The sequence below is a fragment of the Venturia canescens genome, chromosome 6 (genome assembly GCF_019457755.1).
Source record: "Venturia canescens isolate UGA chromosome 6, ASM1945775v1, whole genome shotgun sequence".
In the NCBI taxonomy this organism is placed as follows: domain Eukaryota; kingdom Metazoa; phylum Arthropoda; class Insecta; order Hymenoptera; family Ichneumonidae; genus Venturia; species Venturia canescens.
Genome location: NC_057426.1, coordinates 54,427 through 75,511, shown reverse-complemented (window position 1 = coordinate 75,511; position 21,085 = coordinate 54,427). Strand labels below are relative to the sequence as shown.

At 40.3% G+C, this 21,085-nt stretch overlaps 1 protein-coding gene and 1 non-coding gene across 5 annotated transcripts in view; both read right to left on the bottom strand.

The window, feature by feature from the left end:
* Positions 1 to 20,519, bottom strand: part of LOC122412057 (synaptic vesicle glycoprotein 2B) — a 28,134-nt gene extending 7,615 nt beyond the window's left edge. The window contains exons 1-3 of one of the 4 annotated variants that reach the window (XM_043421328.1): positions 20,333 to 20,519; positions 227 to 461; positions 78 to 137 (exon numbers count right to left, since the gene is read on the bottom strand). In XM_043421328.1, the coding sequence (XP_043277263.1) occupies positions 78 to 137; positions 227 to 263 (97 nt within the window). In that variant the 5' untranslated portion in view covers positions 264 to 461; positions 20,333 to 20,519. Of the gene's footprint in view, positions 1 to 77; positions 138 to 226; positions 462 to 5,169; positions 6,214 to 14,555; positions 14,761 to 20,332 lie in introns of those variants that run through there. The other 3 variants (XM_043421327.1, XM_043421326.1, XM_043421325.1) reach the window with 3 other exon arrangements.
* TRNAR-UCG (transfer RNA arginine (anticodon UCG)) lies at positions 1,898 to 1,970 on the bottom strand. The gene has a single exon. It is a non-coding gene; the product is annotated as a tRNA-Arg (tRNA).
* Positions 20,520 to 21,085: the final 566 nt, after the last annotated feature.

The window sequence follows — 21,085 nt, the reverse complement described above, 5'->3', positions numbered from 1 at the left end:
ATCGCGAAAGGTGAGGTGAGGGCATTGAAAATTGGAAATAAATTGGTGAAATAAAAAGAGTTGCGTTGAATACGCACCGGCGAGTTCTAGGTCCTTTGAACCGCAGCCGTTTAGGCGATCGTCTTTTACATCACACTCTAAACAACGAAAGAAACAAAAGAAAATAGTGGATATTTAATTGCCGCTTGTTGATATTCAATTTTATTGACAAATAAAGGGAACTCACTATGATTGTGCTTTGAGTCGGGTTCACCTTCTACCATTCTACGATGTCGGCGCGTTTGGGTGAATCTGGCTATCGAGAGTAGTCAGAGGACGCTTGTGCGAGAACGTACGGCAATCGAGTTTCGGGATTGTGTGATTTTTTTACGAGGGTTTTGGCGAAATTTTCCTGCTGATTTTGCTGCTGCTGCTGCTGCTGCTTATCGTCGGCGGGGCTGAGCTTTGCGTTTACACGCGAGCTGAGAAAAACGTCAGAAAATACAAATATATAATGAATATTTTTTAATATAGGGCAGTGATTATAGGCGATTAGACAAGAAGAGCGATAAAAATGAGAATGTTTTAATGAGCGAATGAGAAATTCGAAAATGATATTATTCGCCATACACGGAGAGCTGAGCGCCGAAATGCTGTTTTGACGTTTTCACAATTTAAACGTCGAGCGCTCAATGAATCGCTGTCACGGAGGGATTATTTCAATACGTACTGGGTTAAGTAGGGTCAATTAGTTATAAACTGTGATAACGGGCGTGGGTTGTCCTCGTACTGCGATCCAAGAGGCAACACGTTTTGCATCGTCTTCATCTTGAAGATTGACAATAGAGCCGGTCACTCATTGTCAGTCCAACATAATACCATGTATATGTTGGATCTTTCGAATACTATACTGAGTGAGCTATGCATTGTAAACTTTTAATGCACCAATAAGAGAGACTATTTTTACAATTACTCTCGGAATTTATTATCGCATCGCATTTTTTCATCTATCAAAAATATTAATCTGAAACATCTGTCGCGGTAATCGATGGAGCACGTGCAGTTGCTATATATATTATTAATTTATAAGTATTTTCATAGAAACAATTTAAATACCTAATATATATATGTGGCATTAGGTAGGTTATCATTGTCAATTCGTTTCGCATCTTATAAAGCATTTGTTACGGAAATATTTTTGAAAAAGCTTCTCTATACCTATTTTGTCATGATAATTAAATAATGAATTGAAGTTGGAATTGAAAAAAAAAAAAAAAAAAAAATGTGGTATAACTGAAATGTACAAAAATCATTGACATAAGCAACTTACTTTACGTAAAATATTACGTAAAACTTTGATTTTTCATAATTATATCCGAGAGGCTCACCAAGTAAAAATATTCAATCGCGAGATGAACACGAGGTATCAGCGAGACTCGACGAGTCGGCTTTTGAGCGCAACAAGAAGACGATCATATTTTACTAGGTATACAACTAGCATCGTAAGACGAGATGATCGCTTCTTGTCGGTTTATCCCCGCGCGGCGTACAACACCACAAGTTCCCACAATTCTATTATTATATATAACCTCGAAAATTTTTTTCAATCATCAGCTCATGAGACTCGATTTATCATATTTTTCTTATATACCTACGCGGACAAATTAATTCGGCTAAATAATGCGCAAAGTCGCCGCGATTTTCAAGCAATTCCAATTGCGGCCAATCGGATATTCAGAACAATGAAACCTACTTAATTATAATAATAATAATAATAATGAAAATACAGACGAAGAATGGAGAAGAAATAACATATCATAGAGCGCTGCAACGATGCCGAAATTACACATTTCGATACTTGGATTATGCTAAAATTCGTTAAGAATTCGAAGAGAAAAAAAAAAAAATTAAATTATCTCGACCGTGACAGGACTCGAACCTGCAATCTTCGGATCCGAAGTCCGACGCCTTATCCGTTAGGCCACACGGTCGCTCGAGGGTTGGTAATCATAATAGGAATATCAGGCGCAAGTGTACGCTTAATTATTGATTCGCGCGATGCCTCGGCCAATAAGAGCCAGCTGCTCGAATCACTACAGTTAGAGGTTATTTCGGCTTATCGTATTTTCATTCATCGCGCGTGACGTAACACACGTGACTCGCCGGTGAGAAGTATGAGGTTCGCTTTGTACAATGCGTATGATATAACAACACGGCACGCCTGAAACCACCGCTGCGGCGGAATGAAATTTGCGGAAATTTGTGATTTCGTTTTACGCTTTGAACCATCCAAAACCGGTTTTCTCCGCACGCACGAAAGCATCGCTGCCGCTATAATAACAATAAAAACCGAGATGATGGTTGAATTCGTCATTCTTTTAAGTTTTCTTTTCTTTCTCCTCCGCAACAAAAATAAAACGACGATGCGCGTTCGTGTCGCGATACCGCGCGATGAATATTCAATGATTTGCGCGGGAACCTAATGAGACGAAAAATGATGTTTTTGTTAGGGTTTGTTTGTATAAGTTTTCGGCCGGCCGAAGTGTCGCGTCACGCGTGCAACGTGCTGTGTATATAGTAGATTTGAAAGATTGTTACGCGCACAGAAACGTCACAATTTGACTCTGCTCACGCGGGTATACAGATTGTACATCCTTTTCCAACTAAATACTTGATAACGAGCCAGCATACCATCACGTGTCACACGATGAACCGTCCGAGTTTCGCGGGGGTGTCACCTCATGCGCGTGCATGTGCACCGTTTATATACGATATACGCAGAAATTCGAGTCTCGTGCAACGAACAATTTCAACGAAGATGTTGTTTATTTTTTAATACAGCGGAAAATCAATTGTTCTTTAAATCACGAAGCTACAGCGCTTGCGCGCGTCCATGATCCCCGTGAAATTTTGATTGGTGCTTCCTGCTATGCCCAAACAAAAATAACCAGTTTGCTCGAGTGACTTGCCAGCAAAATGCACGATTTGCGGCGAAGATAAAATTGTAAAATGATGGTCGAGATAAATCGGCATAAGAACTTTCAAGTTTCCCGACGATCGTACCTCCACTTTCGAGACTCCATTCTATACCTATACCTATCTCGCGTTTATGCGCGCGCATCGCGCGAGCTCGCAGTATTTACCGACGATTTTTTTCAATTTTTCATGGAGAAATGAGAGACTGAAAAAACTAGAGATTTCGGCTCGTTGCGAGTCGAATGAATGAATATTACTCGGAATGAAAGCACAAAAATAAGAAGCAAGTTTTGAGACAATGTTTCAAGGTTTTAAGGAAAGTAAACGAGTGCAATAATGATGAAGGCATTGATGCTCGTTAGCAATTTTATCGGTTAGTAATTTCACAGTCGGTCATGCATGGATCGGGGCTGAGGAATATTGCGAAGCTGTGAGAGTGCTCGTATAAAAAAATCTCTCGACAAATAATATGAACGCGACCTTGACCCTGGCCGTAAGTTTTTGCGAGGTCGGTACTCGTCTACATAATCACTGCCCGCCGCGATAGAAACCGATGTAGCATTAACGCCGAGACCGAGAAATACAATGGAAAAGGGGAAAAAATTAATACACGCATGATGATCCTTGTGTACGATCGCTGCTTTATATTTTATATATTTCCAGCAGGCGTCACGATAACGCGCTTTAAAAATGCCATTTAGCCATGCAGCAGCAACATTTTCCTTTTCATCTGCTCGCATTGCAATCAAATTTCAAGAGAGTCTTTTTTGAGTTAATGCAAAATGCAATAACGCGCCCCCGATGTATCGCGATGCGCTGGCTTCACCGCAACTTTTTGACTTGAGTTTATTCAAAGGGAAGAAAAATTCAGCGGTAGCACCTGATTTGTTACGAATTATTTGGAGAAATAAAAAAAGGAGTCATCACAAGGATATTTGACCCTGTTCGGGGGAATTGCTGTCGTAATAAAGGAGGAAGATGGCGGAAAGTCAATGAGACAACCGGAAATGGTCACGATAAATTAATCCATAATCGGATGGAAAAAGCGAATAAAAAAAGAATAAAAGTGTATCGAGCTATTGAGTCTCGGACCTCGAGCGCCATTATCCGCGGAGGCCATATACATATATATTATATTCTGCTCCTATCGCTACCGTTACGGGTTACGGTACGCGTGTAACAGGTGATCACCTCTTATATACGCGCCTTTCTGCGTAAATTCCAAGAAAAAAAAAGAAAAAGAAAAACCTCGGAAAAAATATATAAAATGAAGGTTGATTCGTTAGCCTCGGATCAACGGGGGACCGAAATATTCAGTGGCTCTCGATATATGGATCGTCGAATTATAACGCGCCGAGTTGAATCACGCCCATGTGTGTGTGTACAAGTTTCAACAATTCCGTTAACGGGAGAAACAAGGAACGAAGGACGTCGTCAAAGAGCCCGTAACGTATATATGTCGAGCCTTGACCTGTTTGCAACTTATTAGATTAATAGACCTCAAAGGTCTATTATAATTAGCGGATTCCAACAGTTGCACGGATACATATGCGGCGCGCGTTCCGATGGTACATGCACCGACGCCGCACACGTCTATTATCCACTGTAAGAGAGATGATGCGGGAAGCGATAGAATCGCATGGCAAGAATTGCTCTTTGAGAACGAGAACTTGTTAATTGTCCGGATGGTTAGATAAGCCGCCGCGGTTATCTTTCGAGAGTAGAATCCCACCGGAGGATCGAATATATACGAGGAGAAAATGATACAATAACGAATTTCCTTTATAATCGTCGTACCGAAAACTTGTTATTTTCACACAAATCTATACGGAGTAATGGTATATGCTAACGAGTCGTTGTACCCCAGTAACTCTTTACTCGTTATTTATACAGCCGGCCATGCAACGCGCTCGCGGTGGAGATAGGAATAAAAGTCCTACACTCTTTGGGCACTCGTGTATACCTACCTAGATGCTCGGTGATTCGAATTTTATCCTGCGTAACGGTACGATTTTTGAAAGTTTTCATTGCAATTGAATAAATAACGACGAGAGTCTCGCCGCAATTTATATTTAAAAAGATAGAAAGCCATAGTGCGCCGTTTCCGGCGTGGCTCCGCGCGAAAACATTGGAAAAGCATAATCTTATTACATTTTAAACATGCGGCAGCAGATTGTTTTACAAAGTAAATTGATTCGATATACGGAAACTTACGGCGGCGACGGCGGCGGCGGCGGCGGGGAGGTTCCAAGAAAAACAAATGATCGTCGTTGGGGTACTTGTTAGGTCGAACTGACGATAATGATCCAAATATAGTTGCCCGTGATTACAAATATTTTCGTGATTTTACGTAGCTATAATATAGATTCGCGAGTAGTGTGCGGCTCGAAGAGGACGAGTTTGACTATGTCATAGAAATCTCGAACATGTGAATTACCGGGGAATAAAGTTGTGTGCGTGCTGAATATAATGGGAGAGAAAGAGAAGAGAGATCGTCGGCGTGATTTGTCAACACGAGTTCAATACAATTAAATCCGGAATTTTGCCCGGTATGAAAACGCAATGAGCAAAGAGCGCGCGCGGTTGCAGTACCGAAAGTTTAAACGCTCTTTGTATACCGCGGTTAGATGACTCCGAAAAATACACGGTAGATCCTTTGAAAATTATGACCCGCGATTATCGCTATTTAATATACCGAACGGCGAGGCATTTTAATCTTTTCAGTTGCAACTTTTCAATGCTGTCATATACAATTTAACGAAATAATAATTCACTCACGTATCATGATAAATCGAAGAAATAAAATAAAAATAAAAAAAAAAAACGAAGCTGAACGTCTTGTCGTGAAACTTCCATTCGATCCTCGTCTGTTTATTTGATTGGTAATATTTTCATCAGCTCCGTTATATGTAAGTATATGACATATGCGGATACGTACGAGTGTCCGCATTCGTATGAAACTCTTAGAACTGTGTTTACTTTCGAAACTTGGGGAAACGATACGGTGAACCGACCAGCACGCGGCGGGCGATCAGGGGGAAGCGATCGAGGAACGTGTACCGCGCGCCCGATACAAATGTGTTATTTTTTTATTCAACAATTTTGATGATGACACATACTGTGAACAATATACCGATAAGCTTAGTGATTATATACTCGTGGGCACTATTAACGAGAGTCGCGATCGAGATCGTGCGGGAAAAGAAGCTAGCGCGCAATGTTACTTAACGCGAGCGTCATTTAGAAAATTTGACCCGCGAGATACGGCGACTTGTGATAAAGTGAGCGTCGTAGATCGTTTCAAGTAACTAAAAGCAGCTATACCTGCCACCTCCAACTGAACTACAGCGTGTGTCCAGCATCGTATGCGCTCTATCTTATTGGACGTATACTGCGCGTCGGTAGTTTACCGAGCTCCGAGCACAGTCCGCAATACTTTTATCATATTATGTATATATATATATATATATATATATATACATACAGGGCCTCTCATCCGCACCCGAGATTGCCATACGAATTTTCAGTTGCAAACAATTTTGACCAGCGAAAACGAACGTTTCCGCGAGTCGTAATTCAACTTTTTGTGTATGCGCGATCAAATTGTCCGAAATTTTCATCAAATTCTCGTTTTGTATATATAGTTGGACTTAAAACATCGGAAAAACAAAAAACAAAAAGAAAAGAGGGGAAAAAATATCGTCTATAAAAACGCGACGCAAATTTTTTGAGTCAACTTTTATTTCAACTTTCGCTTCGACGCGCTCGACGCGATCGAGATTTCAGCGCGTTCACACGCAATTAGTATAATGCGCAGGGGAGTATGGAGCAAAAGTGGCCCACTTAAGGAATTTAACGAGTTTTTTCGGTTATTAGCACATGCCGATAATTTACTTATTTTTATGTCCCAAAAATGATTCCACCTCCTTATTGCTCGAATTTTGAAAAAAAAAAATTTTTGGGGCAAAGTGGCCACCCCCTCAAATGCGGTGAAAATCGTTAATTGTCACTTCTCGTTGAATAGACGTTGTAATTGACTGTTCCCCGCATGGAACATTGAAGGCTGCTGCGATAAACCGAAAAGAAAGGAGGACCGATCCTCCTTCGATGGGATGAAAAAAAAAAATTAGTCGGAATACTTGGATAAATTTTGCCATTACCCGTGCTGGCAAAACCCCGTTCTTATCGGGGGCAAATCTTGGGAAAACCGCCGATATCACGAGTCCGTCGTATCGCGCAAATCTAGTTGAGTAAGAAAAGTCACATCATCAAAAATGAAAAATTCTTGTCTGCGGCAGACGTTGCTTCTATTTTCTGCGTTCTTCCGAAGACTGGATTCGCTGCGAAACATGCCTAAAATGCCGAAAACACCTTGTGTGGCCAGCTGTTGATGAAGATCAAGTCCGTTATAAGTGCGATTTTTGTCAATCAAAATAAAATAGACATTTATCAGTAATTCGCAAAATGATTCTCACCCTCTGCCTCAAATAGTTATATAAATTTCTCAAATAACATAGAATTCTCACTGATCCTGTGTGCCCCAGAAATCGGAATTCCGTGAGTGGTCACTTTGCCTAAGAATTCAAAAATGCCCCAAAAAAATGGATGGCCACTTTGCCCCATGTTCCCCTATATAATATGCTATTTACTCCTCGCTCGCGTGTTCAAAATATGCGGATGGTGTATCATTATTGTGGAAAAAAAAAAAAATTATTCTAGTTCGTTTGAAAAATAAAAAAGTTGATTCCTATCGCAATGTGATATTGACGCATGATATAACGACGCGAGAAGGCAAAAATAATCGCAACGTTGAATCGTCCTGCTGTACAATCGTTTATACTTGAAAAATATCGAGGGCCGAGGAATGTTTTATTCGTGCAACCAATACGAAAAAAAAAAAAAAAAAAAAAAAAAAACACGGCGGTAATAACACATGAAATCCATGCAAGAGCGATAATCACCGTGCGCATATGTTTTAATGTTTAATGACGAGATTATACTATAGTAGCAACGGTAAAGTAGAAAAACACTAAACTTTCGTGATCAAGGTATATACGGTCGATTGAAACTCGTCGAGTTTTATGTATACGATGCCGCTGCCGTGCGCGCGCGCGTATAGACAATTTCGTCGGGTGATTTTTTCGAAATACCAATAATCTCTACCGCGAAAGTGAATAATGTAAGATCGATTAAACATACAAAATAGATAACGCGACTGTGCTGCAGAACAATTGTGCTTGTTCGATACGTGGATTAACGTCGCTCGCTATCCTATATGGGGCATAATTGCGAATTGCATGCGCATGCGGAGGAAAAAAAGACGTTGCGTAAACCGGGTTATCGTGAAATTTCTTGGTTATTTTTTTCATATAGGTACATTTTGAAAGACCATTTCGACCGCATGCTTGTTGATGACAAGCGCATATAATAAAAAGCTATAGGCGTATCAATAAAGAAGTCTGTATACACGCGTATTTGAGACTATACCCGTGGGAGCATCGTCTTACGAGATAAATGCTATATCAATGAAAGATGAGTTTCGTTACGGACACCGTAGCCGGGTCGGCTAATCGAAACTTCCGGTCAACCGTATATATAGGAGAGCTTTGAGATCGGCGCGCGAGTGTATATGATGCGAGAGAATATTGTACGCGTAGGGCTTGCTCGCGATTACGCCGATCCCTCCTTGGGAATGTGAATTCGAAACCGCGGCGGGGCGGCGGGGTTTTAAATTTGAAATCGACACTATAGCGTAGGCAGTGGCTCAATTAAGGTGATCTATCACTTGCGCGCGAGTGCGAGAAAGATATAGGGAAGTATGGGGCAAAGTGGCCCACTTAAGGAATTTAACGAGTTTTGTCGGTTAGCGCATGATGATAATTTACTTATTTTTATGTCCCAAAAATGATTCCACCTTCTTATTTCTCGAATATTGAAAAAAAAAATTTGGGACAAAGTGGCCACCCCCTCGAATGCGGTGAAAATCGATAATTGTCACTTCTCGTTGAATATAGACGTTGTAATTGACTGTTCCCGCATTGAACATTGAAGGCTGCTGCGATAAACCGAAAAGAAAGGAGGACCGATCCTCCTTCGATGGAATGAAAAAAAAATTAGTCGGAATACTTGGATAAATTTTGCTATTACCCGTGCTGGCAAAACCCCGTTCTTATCCGTCGTATCGCGGAAATCTATAATTGAGTAAGAAAAAAGAGATCATCAAAAAAGAAAAATTCTTGTCTGTGGCAGACGTTGCTTCTATTTTCTGCGATCAACTTTATTCGCATTCCTCCGAAGACTGGATTCGCTGCGAAACATGCCTAAAATGCCGAAAACACCTTGTGTGGCCAGCTGTTGATGAAGATCAAGTCCGTTATAAGTGCGATTTTTGTCAATCAAAATAGAATTCTCACTGATCATGTGCCCCAGAAATCGGAATTCCGTGAGTGGTCACTCTTTGCCCCATGTTTCCCTATACACGCTGGCCTACCCCCGAATATGCATATGCAATAAATTTATTTGTTTATTGAAATTTTATTTAAAAAAAAATTAAAAGTAACAAATTGCTTTCTCAAGCATTTAATACAATGCTTAAAGCTTTATCTATGTTTTAGTACATTGATCACGGTCAATCGAAGCACTTTGATTGTCCGGCACTTTGAAGCATTTAGACAAAGTTTGAACCGTAATCAACAGTCTATGTACACTTAACAATAACTCATCAAAACCTGCAATTGTGTGAGAATTCATCGATGGAGCGCTTCAAATAAAGTTCCCCTGCCAACCTTTGGATACGTTTTTTTGTTTAATTTCCGACGATTTGCTTCATGATTAAATTTTGTTTCTCATCATTAGTGAGTCTTTTATTTCCCACTTTTGAACAAACTGTAAAGTTACATGGGAAACTTTTTTTTTTTTTTTTTTTTTTTTTTTTTTTTTTTTTTTTTTTTTTCAAATCAATGGGTAGAATTATTTATTTACTTTTTTAAAGCTTAACGTGATATAAATTTAGTGGACATAAAGTATCATTTTATGGATCATGTTGTGCGATTATTATATGATTTTTTTCTATAAATTGTGCATAGTGATGGCGCGCTTACTTATGAGTTGAGCCTTGTCCATTTTCTAATACAAGAATGGATAAAATTTGTTTGCTTTCTTCGTTCGTTTGTAATTATATAGTTATGAATTTAATTCTATCATTCAAGAATAAGGGCACGACGAGGGCATGTAGTATGTAGTATACAAGAAGGAAGTAAATTTTTTTTATTTCCGGGCAGCTTTCTATGAATTTGAAGATATCCTTCTTTTGTTAATCTGAAGTTACGTCTTTTCTTGATAAGGACATTAATCTTTTTTTCTAACCCCTGAATCAACGGTTTTCTTCGAACGGTTCCATATTGATAAAACAGCTTCCTCAATCGCGATGTCCACCCAATGATGTTTGAGTACGAGCTATGATATTGGTGCGCCCAAATCGTGAAAAATATTGCTATTGTCGACGACATTGCCGAAAGAGGATTCAAAATTATAACAGAGTAGAGTGTAATATGGAGCAAAATGGACGCTGTGCCCGTTTAAAGTTGAATTCGGGGCAAAACGGACTTACCCCGAAACTGAAATTTCATAAAACGCATAAAATTTTTTTTTTCGCTTCGAAATCATGTCCTGACCATAAATCATGGTAAATCGTTGAATTCCACGGTGACATACCCAAAATAATAGTACGAATAAGGAAAAAAGGTTTTTGCATTCTTCAGAAACACGACAGAAATGGGATATAAGATTTGACTCATTTTTTTTCGTTTTACATCCAAGAAATGGAGCCTGAGTGGTCCCATTTATTTTCCCATATTACCGAGTTGACATCCTATTCGGAAACAATCGCTTGGAACGGCTGCATTTCGTAAAATGTCGATTTTTCGATTTTCATGCCTCCGAGGGGCTGTGTCCGTTTTACCCCGGAAATTTGTTTTTTTACGAAATTCGGGAAACAAGGACAAGGACTGGGCATCAATTTTGGGACTCAAAAATAGTTGAAAGACCATATATGCTCATCAATGAAACTTGCTTAAATCCTCAAGTGTCCATTTTGCCCCATACTACCACCCTACAACAGTAGACTCACTAACGATAAGGAACAAAAACAATTCCTTTCGCAAGTCATCGGAGATTACCATAAAACGTATCAAGATGCGAACAAGAGGACTTTGCTTCGACCGCTTCGCCGATTAAATCTCACGTAAGTTCGATTTTGTATATGAGTTATACTTATTGTCAAGCGTACACTGTTGATTACGGCTCAAACTTTGTCTAAATGCTTCAGAGTGACGTTGAAAAGTGCTTCGATTGACCGTCATAAAAGTAAAGTAAAAAAATAAAAAATATGGTTATCTTTGTAACGGTAAAAATCACGGAAATAAAGTTCGAAAAAATCTGAAAAAATTCCGTTTCGTAAGTGTCCTTTAATACTGAATACTGAAGTGTGCCAAATTTCAGATTTCTATAATCATTATTGTTATGGGAGGCAGATAATAATTAAGTAACAAGTTTGATAAATAAACGTGTTTTGCATTGTTCTTCGGTGGCATCTGCGTTTAAATTTTCCTAGCTCATTCAAATTTGGTAGACATTTTTTTTTGTAATATTGATGATAGCCTTACTCCTGGCGCGATTTCTGGTTTGACAGAAGTCTGTCAGAGGCGGGCTATACGGACGAAGCGCTCTCGCGTCAGCGGAACAACGCGCGCCCGTATGACAACAATAAGGCTCCTTCAATATTTTTTGTACACAAACATAGAAATAATGGAGCATAACCGATCTTCGATGTCGAGAAGATTGCTTATCGCAGTACGCTTTAGCGCGGCCTTGCTCGATCGCGTAGCGATAAAGCAATATTGAGCACTGGATGCTCCTACATCGGGGACCAAAGTATCCGTTCTTGAAGGTCGAGTTCGAGCCAAGCTCATCGGATTGCAAGAAGACGAGGAAATCGGAATTGGAAGGCTTTAGCCACTCCTGGCAAAATCCGCCTTAAACTAAAAAAAATCCTAAGTTCCGATATTTGGGAAATTGGCCATCTCCCGAATATCGAAACGTTTCAATATATATATATATATATATATACTATATATAAATTTGATGATACGATTCGTCGCGCAGTAATCATTGTGTGCAGTAATCAAGCAGATTAATAAGTTGATAGCGCGTCAAGTGCGAACGATCCAATTTGAGAGAGAATAATTAATCGAAAATCCGTCTCTCGTTTGTGTGTTTCGGTATTTTCCACGACGAAACGCAAAAGTAAAAACATGGATACGCGCGCGACCGAACCCCGGCACGTGATCGATGCGGTCAAGCAAATTAATTGTCGTCGGAGCTCATTCAACCCCACCACCCCCCGCGTGGCGTAATAGGATCAAAATATTTAAGAGCGGTTCCAACCGGATTCGTCTCGAGGCTAAGAATAAAACGATCACGCATTTTTTTCTCGCACTACTCTCTCTCTCTCTCTCTCTCTCTGTCTAACGTATAAGACCAAAATATCGTGTGCTTTTATTCTGCGCTGTCATGTTTACTTTTAGAGACTATCCGTAGCGATCCGTAGTTGTTGCCGTACTCTGCTGTCTGAATTTCATGTGGCAAGTTTATGACGACGGAGCCAACGATCGAACTGATGAAGATTCATGGTGTTTTTAAAAGAATAATAAATGCTCGCGTGATTGCCAACGATCGCATTATTATTATTCTTCTTGCAAATGAAAAAGCGCCGCGTGAATCTGGTATTCGAATTATTGTAATATTGCTGCGCGAAGCAATGCTGCTGGATAATTCGAGACGAAAAAATTTTACAAGTTCTTCTTGACGCGATAACATGCAAAAGGCATAACGTCAAGATTCATTCCTATGCGGCATCAAGAATTCGAAAGAAATGCTCTTAAAGATTTTCACCGACCGACGAACTATCATAAAATCATTTTCACGCATTTTCACCAGGACCCACGATCCTACACCACTTTGATATAAATTTATCGGCGTTTATCGTTGTTCAAATAACCCGTGTATACCCAGTGATAGGCGGCAAAATATCCACATTAGAATTGACAAATGAGAGTATGCATACACATCCACAGCTGGTTTTTTGTGACGTAAATCGAATTTATCAGTTTACTATACGAGTCGACTCGACTCCGAAAATGAGGCGAAAAAACGAGTTTATATCTGCGAACAACCACGCACATGTGACTTACAGAAATTCTTCAACACTCGATCGTTTAATTATACAATCAACGAAAAATGATAATTTGGTAATTTGAGAGATTTTTTATTTTCCGCATTTCACCCGCACCAATATATTTTTATACAAAGTCAAATTTCCCGCAGTTTTTCTTATGAGATAAAACGTGGTCGCGGACAATACAGAGTCCGAGCAGCAGCAGCGCGCGAGATTATATGTATATACGCATCTCAACGAGTTGACACGATTCACACGCTTCGTTATTCGAAGCAAAATATTGCTCGCATCTTCGATCCCCTCCCTCTCGTCCGCAACGATCGCGCGCTACTTTTTCTCCCATTATATCATTCAACCGTTGGATTTTCTCTAGGGCGAAAAGTTGAATTTCTTCGGGGCACTTTCCGCATCTTTATATATCTATACCTATACGCCGAACAATATCCAACAACCGAACATCCAATTGTACAAAATTTCTTTATTTCCATGAATTTTGACGGGAAAACTCGTCGCGTGTCGTGTTTCGTGTTTTCATCACTTTTGTCGAAAAGCGCCGCGAGGAGGAGGAAGAGGAGGAGGCAGCACCCATTGCTAATCGCTGAAAAGCACTTTTTCCCTATTCGTCGTCGTTAATAATCGTTTTGAAATTGAATGATTTTTTTTTTTTTTCATATGGAAATTAATGATGACTCTCCGTTCAAAAGCGACGCGTCCACTGACCTCTTTTTCGCCCACCCCGAGAGACTTGTTCTTTGCAAATATTCACGAACCAAAATTTGAGAATTTTGTTTAATAAAACAAGGCGTCTCATCATATATATTATTCGCCCGAAAAAAAAAAAAAAACAAAACAGAAATGAAAATGCGATGACCGTCGAGCGTATGTATACACAAATACGTCAATGAAAACAAATGGATTTATCATCATGGAAATACGCGAAAAGGAAAGAAAATTTTAAGTATTTTTATCTCTATATAGAACTAAGACGCGACAATAATGCAATATTACCGGCGAGGATTTTAATTGCGCGCGGAAACGCTGAAACAATTGACAGTATATAGGCGATTGAACGGGGTTTTCAATACTGCGTATAGCACAGCGAGTGTATCCGCTGTACTACCGAGCATAGTTGAAATCGTATACGATCGAGTCTTTTTGTTTTCGTTTCTGTCTGGTGGGCTTTTCTTCCACCCTTGGATAAATTTTATTGTTTTGAACTATATTATATATATAGATGCATGGAAGAAGATTCAAGTGATTTTCATCGCGGCATATGAAAAATTATCTCGAAGCAAAGCTGCGGCGGGCGAATGATCCAAGTTTGACACATTGAAATTTGGAAAAAATAAAAATAGAAGAAACTTACGTTGTACGGCGTGCCAAGTCTCTTGGTGAAAAGTTGCCCGGAGCGGGAACAACCGAAGAGCGAGTACAAAGCTGAAAGCTTTATATACGGGGAGACGAGTCGAACGGAGGGGAATCGTAACTCCTTTCCCCTTCCATCGACCGCCGAACCTTCTTTCCAAACGACGCGATATGTTCATAAAACGTTCCATCTCGTCGTATATGTACAGAGTACAAACAGATGAACGCGCGTGTAATATATTAGATTATATATAAAAATCGTCAAATATAGCAGAATAATTGTGTCGCTTCGGAAAGACTTGGGGTTTTTTTTTTTTTTTTTTTTTTTTTTTTTTTTTATTCTCAACTACTGCGTATAATAATGTACAACGCACTCCGATTGAACCGCGGGTTATATTATTAAGGGCGAGGTGGTCTCGTTGACGCGAAGACGCGCGTTTCAGCAGACCCACCGCGTCGCGTATAACATTGTTGCAGTTTATCGATCTTTTAATATACGCACCGGGGATGAATATTTTTTTTGTTCTTTTATTCCGCATCGGGAAATTCCAAAAGATCAAGCGCTTGATCAGATACTTGATGAAATAAAAAAATTTATAAATATAGTACAAGTTGACGAAATTTTTCATACTATTTTACGTTCGAATGTCGTTGATGCATGTTACATGGATAAGCGCTTTTGTAAATAACGTAATAGTTATTCATGCGAGAGTTAGTCTCATCGCCCGACTCAATGAGAATCAATGAGAAAATATTGATGTTTGGGTACCAACAAGTTGTGGAACTCTGCGCGCAGCGGCGTCCAGCTATTATAAGATATCGGCAGCGAAAAAAATAAAAAACGTTTTGGCATTAAAATCTTCGATTGTATTTTTATACAAGTTTTTTTTTGTCGCGCGGATATGAGAAAATCCTTACACGTTGCTCATTCTATACTTATTTGTGTAATTTGACATGTCTTTTGGCACACGCGCTATGAAAATGATGCTTCGTCCGTGAAAAAACATTCAATATATTCGACCGAAAGAAACGGAAACGCGCGCGGTAAGACACGGAGCGGGAGCGGTATTTTGGCGAAAATTGTTCAATAAAAATAATCGATCGCGGGATCATGAGGCGTTGATGGGGCGATCACGCTCATGCGCGTACGTATATATATATATATATATATATATATATGTTCGGCTAAAGCAATAAGAATCTCTGTGCTTGCATCCTCGCGTGCAACATGATTTTATGTAAAAATCATCTTCCATAATAAACCTGAAAAATTATTCGATTATTATTGGTGGATGCTGGGCTTATCATGCGCGTACTCCGTAACGGGGTTGATCGTATATAACGGAGAAAAGAAGGTTGAATGGTGCGATACTCGATAGTTATACGAGCATATGCAGTCGCGTGCTGAAACAATAAATCACATCGTAGGATCGTGCTCCGTTCGCCTATTAGTAAACGCGCCGAGACAACATTTTCCCGGCGTATCGTTATAATAAATATCTCGCACTGCGTCGCGCACGAAAACGACGTTTTTTTTTGTTTTTCCCCGCCGTACTCCACTGCGCTCTACGTATCGTCGTTTAAACGCGCGCAATATTAGTAGTATTATAAGAAAAGTCGATGAAACAATCGCATCATTTTTGCAGCACGCAAAACCGTGCGCGCGCGCGTCACGACTCTCGCGTTGCGTAATTTTTTCTCGAAAAATCCCATTGCTCGTACGCTCTCTACTGATTCGTGACGTTTATCACGACGAACAAAATGACGTATACTAGCAGGGACAATGAGAAGCGTAGTCGTCGGGATCATCGTCATCATCATGCACCTTGTTTACACGAATTTTGCTCGCAGCCCACCCCCAAATTCCTGCCTCTGGGTCGTTGGGTCGTTAAAAAAATTGTGACCGAGGCACAATTTCACATGAAATAGCAGAAAAAATATAATACAGAAGAAACAAACGCGTTATAAATAATGAAAACTCGTCGAGTATATATTATATATATAAGTATCTGTACGCTATGTGTGCATATAAGTATATTATATCGCTCGAGGGGTTCGCGCGCGCGTATGCTCAATTGAATTTGAATAATTTACGTAATACTATACGAAAATCAGTGTAGTAGTAGGTCGCGTACTATTATATATAAGTATGAAAATAAAACTCATATATACTTGGCGGAAGAAGACGACACGGGTGTGTGTGTACCCTTCAAACAAAAGTATAGAGATAAGCTTATATATAGGTATATCTATACACGCATTAACCACCCGCGCAGCATTCGAGAAACTAACAGCGAGAAAGCATGCCCGCAAGTGTTTTCACCGCAATTCTCTCCCTCGATAACGCGTAGGTATATGCGTGTAATTAAAACGACACGAATTCGAAACATCGTCTGCGGCGGCTGCGCGAATGAATCTTTTAAAATTTTTGTCTCATTTACTTAATTATCTACTATATATGTATATGTATCATACGCGCGATAGCTACTGCCGCACGTACGTGTTTTCCATTCGATTCGAAAAAGGAAGAGCGTTTTAATTGGTCACCCTTGAATTTCAACGAAACGTATAAACGTTATAGTGTATTATATGGGAATAATCGTTTTAAAGGAGAGCGCGAGGCGCGTATATCGTATACGCTATAATCTCGTATATCGAGATCCGCATATGCATGGACGCGCGCATATATAGGATATATATTATAGGGCGCCTATATCCTACTTTTTTACCTGCTGAAATTAGCTTCAAGCTTGAATTGGTGAATTTTGAGGAAAAATAATGTACGCGCAGCGTGAAATTGCGAATATTTGATCAATTTAATAAACTAAAATTTTTACTTCGATCCTAAACTGTACCGATTTACTTTTTACACAGCGATCACATATTTAATCCGCGAAAACTAGCTCTATCACGAAATGGAAGAAAAATATAAATTTCGCATTTTTATTTTTGATCCCTTTGCTTGCGAAATTTGAGAAATAACTAGGAACGGAAATCAATTATGGGACTCAAATATCATTAAATAAAACACACCAATTTTATACCCCAAGCCCGCATTTGTACGGCTGAATTTTCTTTTTTACCCACCCGGCCCGAGCGCTTCGAGAGAGAGAGAGAGAGAAAGAAAGTTTCCCACGAATTCCGGGCAACGTTATTCGTATTCGTATATACTTGTAACGTCCAGCATTTAATTGATCATGCCTTTATTTGCTTTGCGATGTATCGACGACCTCTGAAAAAATTCATACCGAAATCGCAAAGGTTCGCATATGCGTGTATATATAGTATTTATTTTGAGAAATGCAGTTTCCAACGATTAATACGCCGCGCGCGTATGAGGTGTAAGGCTACATTACGAATGTACTAGCACCAGCACATTCGTGATTCGAGCTGATTCGAGCTGCTCCGAGAGCAGACCTTGACATTTTCACAATACGCTCGATTAAGCGACAAATATAATAACGCACGAATGCATATGGCGCGGTATCGTACAGAGTAGATGATGATGATCGTCTATATATAATATATAATAAGTATTCGTAGTGCGAGAAGAACATTAGGCCGCTGCATGCGACACGTCGAGATATCTTAAATCTTAAAAAAAAAGATAGTTGTTGTTTGCGTAGACGGAAAAAATGCGATCGCACTTGACGGGTCGTCTGCTTGCCGGGACGACAGCTTTAAAAATTGTACAGCATGTGCGAGAGTCGTATATATTAGGTATGACGGCTCAACCGTGGCGCGCGCGCTCTCTATCGTCGATCCAAGCATGCAAGGTCATAGGCGCATTTTAGTGAAAAATATTTGAATTTATTTATTCGCACAATCGCGCGGCGGTCCTGCTACGGCTGCTTTGTGCTGGTTATTGACGGCCAAACGCTAATCGTTTCTCATTTTAGATTCAGCGCAGATATATTTTAATTGGCTTACAGATTTTTAATTCCGCGTTAACACGTGTTTGCCACGGAGAGATTTTACCGGTAGGCATGGCAGAGGAAAAATATAAATAGTATTTTTTTTGCGTCGCTATAGAGCGTTCTCAATTAAATACTCGGCCCGCATTGCACTTTTTGGAACGATTAATATATTTAGCGTTAATTTTATTGCAATTGGGTGAATTCGCATCAGGCAGAACCTTTGAAAGTTTGAAAAATTATATACTTATAAAATAATTCACACCATGCAGCAGGTTCGCTGGTAAAGCGTTAGTAAAAAATGGATGCTGCAAGTTCGCTCTTGGTATACATAGATACGAGATTAACGTGTGTGTGTGTGTGTGTGATGCTTGGGATGATGGAGAAGGCATAAAACCCTGCACAATTGAGACGCATCGAATTAGACGCTGACGAAATAACTTTCTTTCGAATAATATATAGAGACGTCCCGCTTCGATGATATCCAACAAATTTTTTTTAATTGACGACGATTATGATAAATTGGTAAGCGCGCTATTGATGAGATGGTCGTAGCGGAGCGAACATAGCGAGTGCGCGGGGGGATATATGAAATTATAATCAACGCGCAAGCAGTAATTTAATAATCCGATATTTTGAAATAGCGAGTCTCTCGCGAAGCATGCCAGTTTCGTCGCATGGGCATATAGTACTTGTATAAAAAACTGAACCGTATAACGTCAACAACCCTCGCCGTTAAACCGTATATGAAGTATATACTAGCCGTTTCCCGTTTCATAAATCTGTCTGCTAGACGTGACGAATACACGAGGCGCGAGAGGAGTATACTATATATCAATCAATCACTGATGCTTTGATACGACCAGCTTGATATACGCCATGCGTCGCCTTCCTACTCGCATACATAACCGCGCGAGTACGCGGGAGCCATTACAAATAACAAATACTATATACTATTTTGTTTTCAGCCGCGCGTCTACATCGCACCCATGCACACACGACCTGTTTCAACCGTTCCCTGTGCGCGCGCCACCGAGAATTCTTTTTCCATGCGCTCAACCTTTCGCCTTTCGCCGGTCTTTTTAATTGTCGCTCCACAAAAGTTCCTGTATATGTCATAATTGCGAGTATTACGCGAACACACTAAATATATAGAGGCTCGCGGTCGAATTAGATTCGCAGGAGGGCCTCTAGCCCGATTATCGCAAGTTAAGTACGCACGAATCATTTTCAATGCGGTTTAATTCTCGACACACCGAGGTTCATTCAATGTAATTCGTAATTGGCGTACCGTGCTCCGCTCGTCTCTCTCTCTATGCGTGTGTCCATTCGTCACTTGATAAAACGTCGAGTATTTAACACTCTCTTTCTCTTGCCGGCGGTGTGCATGCTCTGCGATGGTGCCACGCCGCGCGTGGATCGGTTATTCTTCTACTCTACCTAACCGCGCGTTTACGAACTTCCTGCTTATCCGTCAAGCATTTGTTTGGGTTTGTTATTTGAAAAAAAATAATAAATATTTTCACGCATAGCCACCCCCGCCGCCGCCGCCGCGGTCGTTATCAAGAGAAACAACGCCGCGTGCAACGAGCAAAATGTATATTTTTTCAAATTCATCGTTCGAATTATTATTATTATTATTATTATTATTATTATTCATGCAACAGAGAATTTCGAGCGATTAAATTGATTTAGTCCGCTTTTATTCAAAAGTTCCCCGCCTTATTTAAAATAATACAGGCCGGGATGAGGAAAAATAGATAAAAGTTGTTGAGAGAGCTCGTGTGGCAACGGATCATATATATAAAAAAATGATGCGAAAAATAGTGTTTATGCGGATATATAAGAGCAAAGAGCGACTTACCTAAACATAATATCTAGCCTTGAAAGGATAGTACTGCAGCAACAGCTCACTCATAGAGTAGGGGGCAACGCGAGTCTATAGCTCCCTTAAAAATTCTCTAATTTCCCATCACCCCGTGTGTTTCGATCGTGATGTTTTTTTGCGCGAGTACGCGGACCTAGTAGGATGACCTACGACCTGGTCGTGACGAACGACTGAGGGATAACTAAATCACTCGGGAAGAGGTCACTCCGCGCGGCCCGCCGCGGAGCGGGGCGGGGCGGCGCGGCCAAGAGAGTACGTACCATCTATATAGGTACATAATATATACTTGTGTCAATGGAATCCGTTTCCCGCTGGGACCACCATATATATGCGCACGGATGATATGACCATCTCGTTCAACGCGGGCGCGCGATCGATCGCGAAAAGTATGTGCACGACGACGAGGTAAAAGAGACGCATGCAACAATTATTATTGAGAGAAATCACCGCGCGTGTCGAACGAATGAGGCGGAGGGTTAATGCGACTTATTGCCCAAACCGTGGACCGCGTGGACAGGAAGTTAGAAGCGAGAAGCGGCTATACCTATACGACGATTCATAACACGATGACGGCAGACTCTCTCCGCGTATACGCAACAACTTGGATCGAAGCGGTTGTGCTCTCCCGCCGCGAATAATACTGCTCTTACGATATATCGCGATTTCCACGAAATCGAAGATGCAATCGGTATATACGCACTGCTTGCTTGCGCGCTCCTTTCTTATATA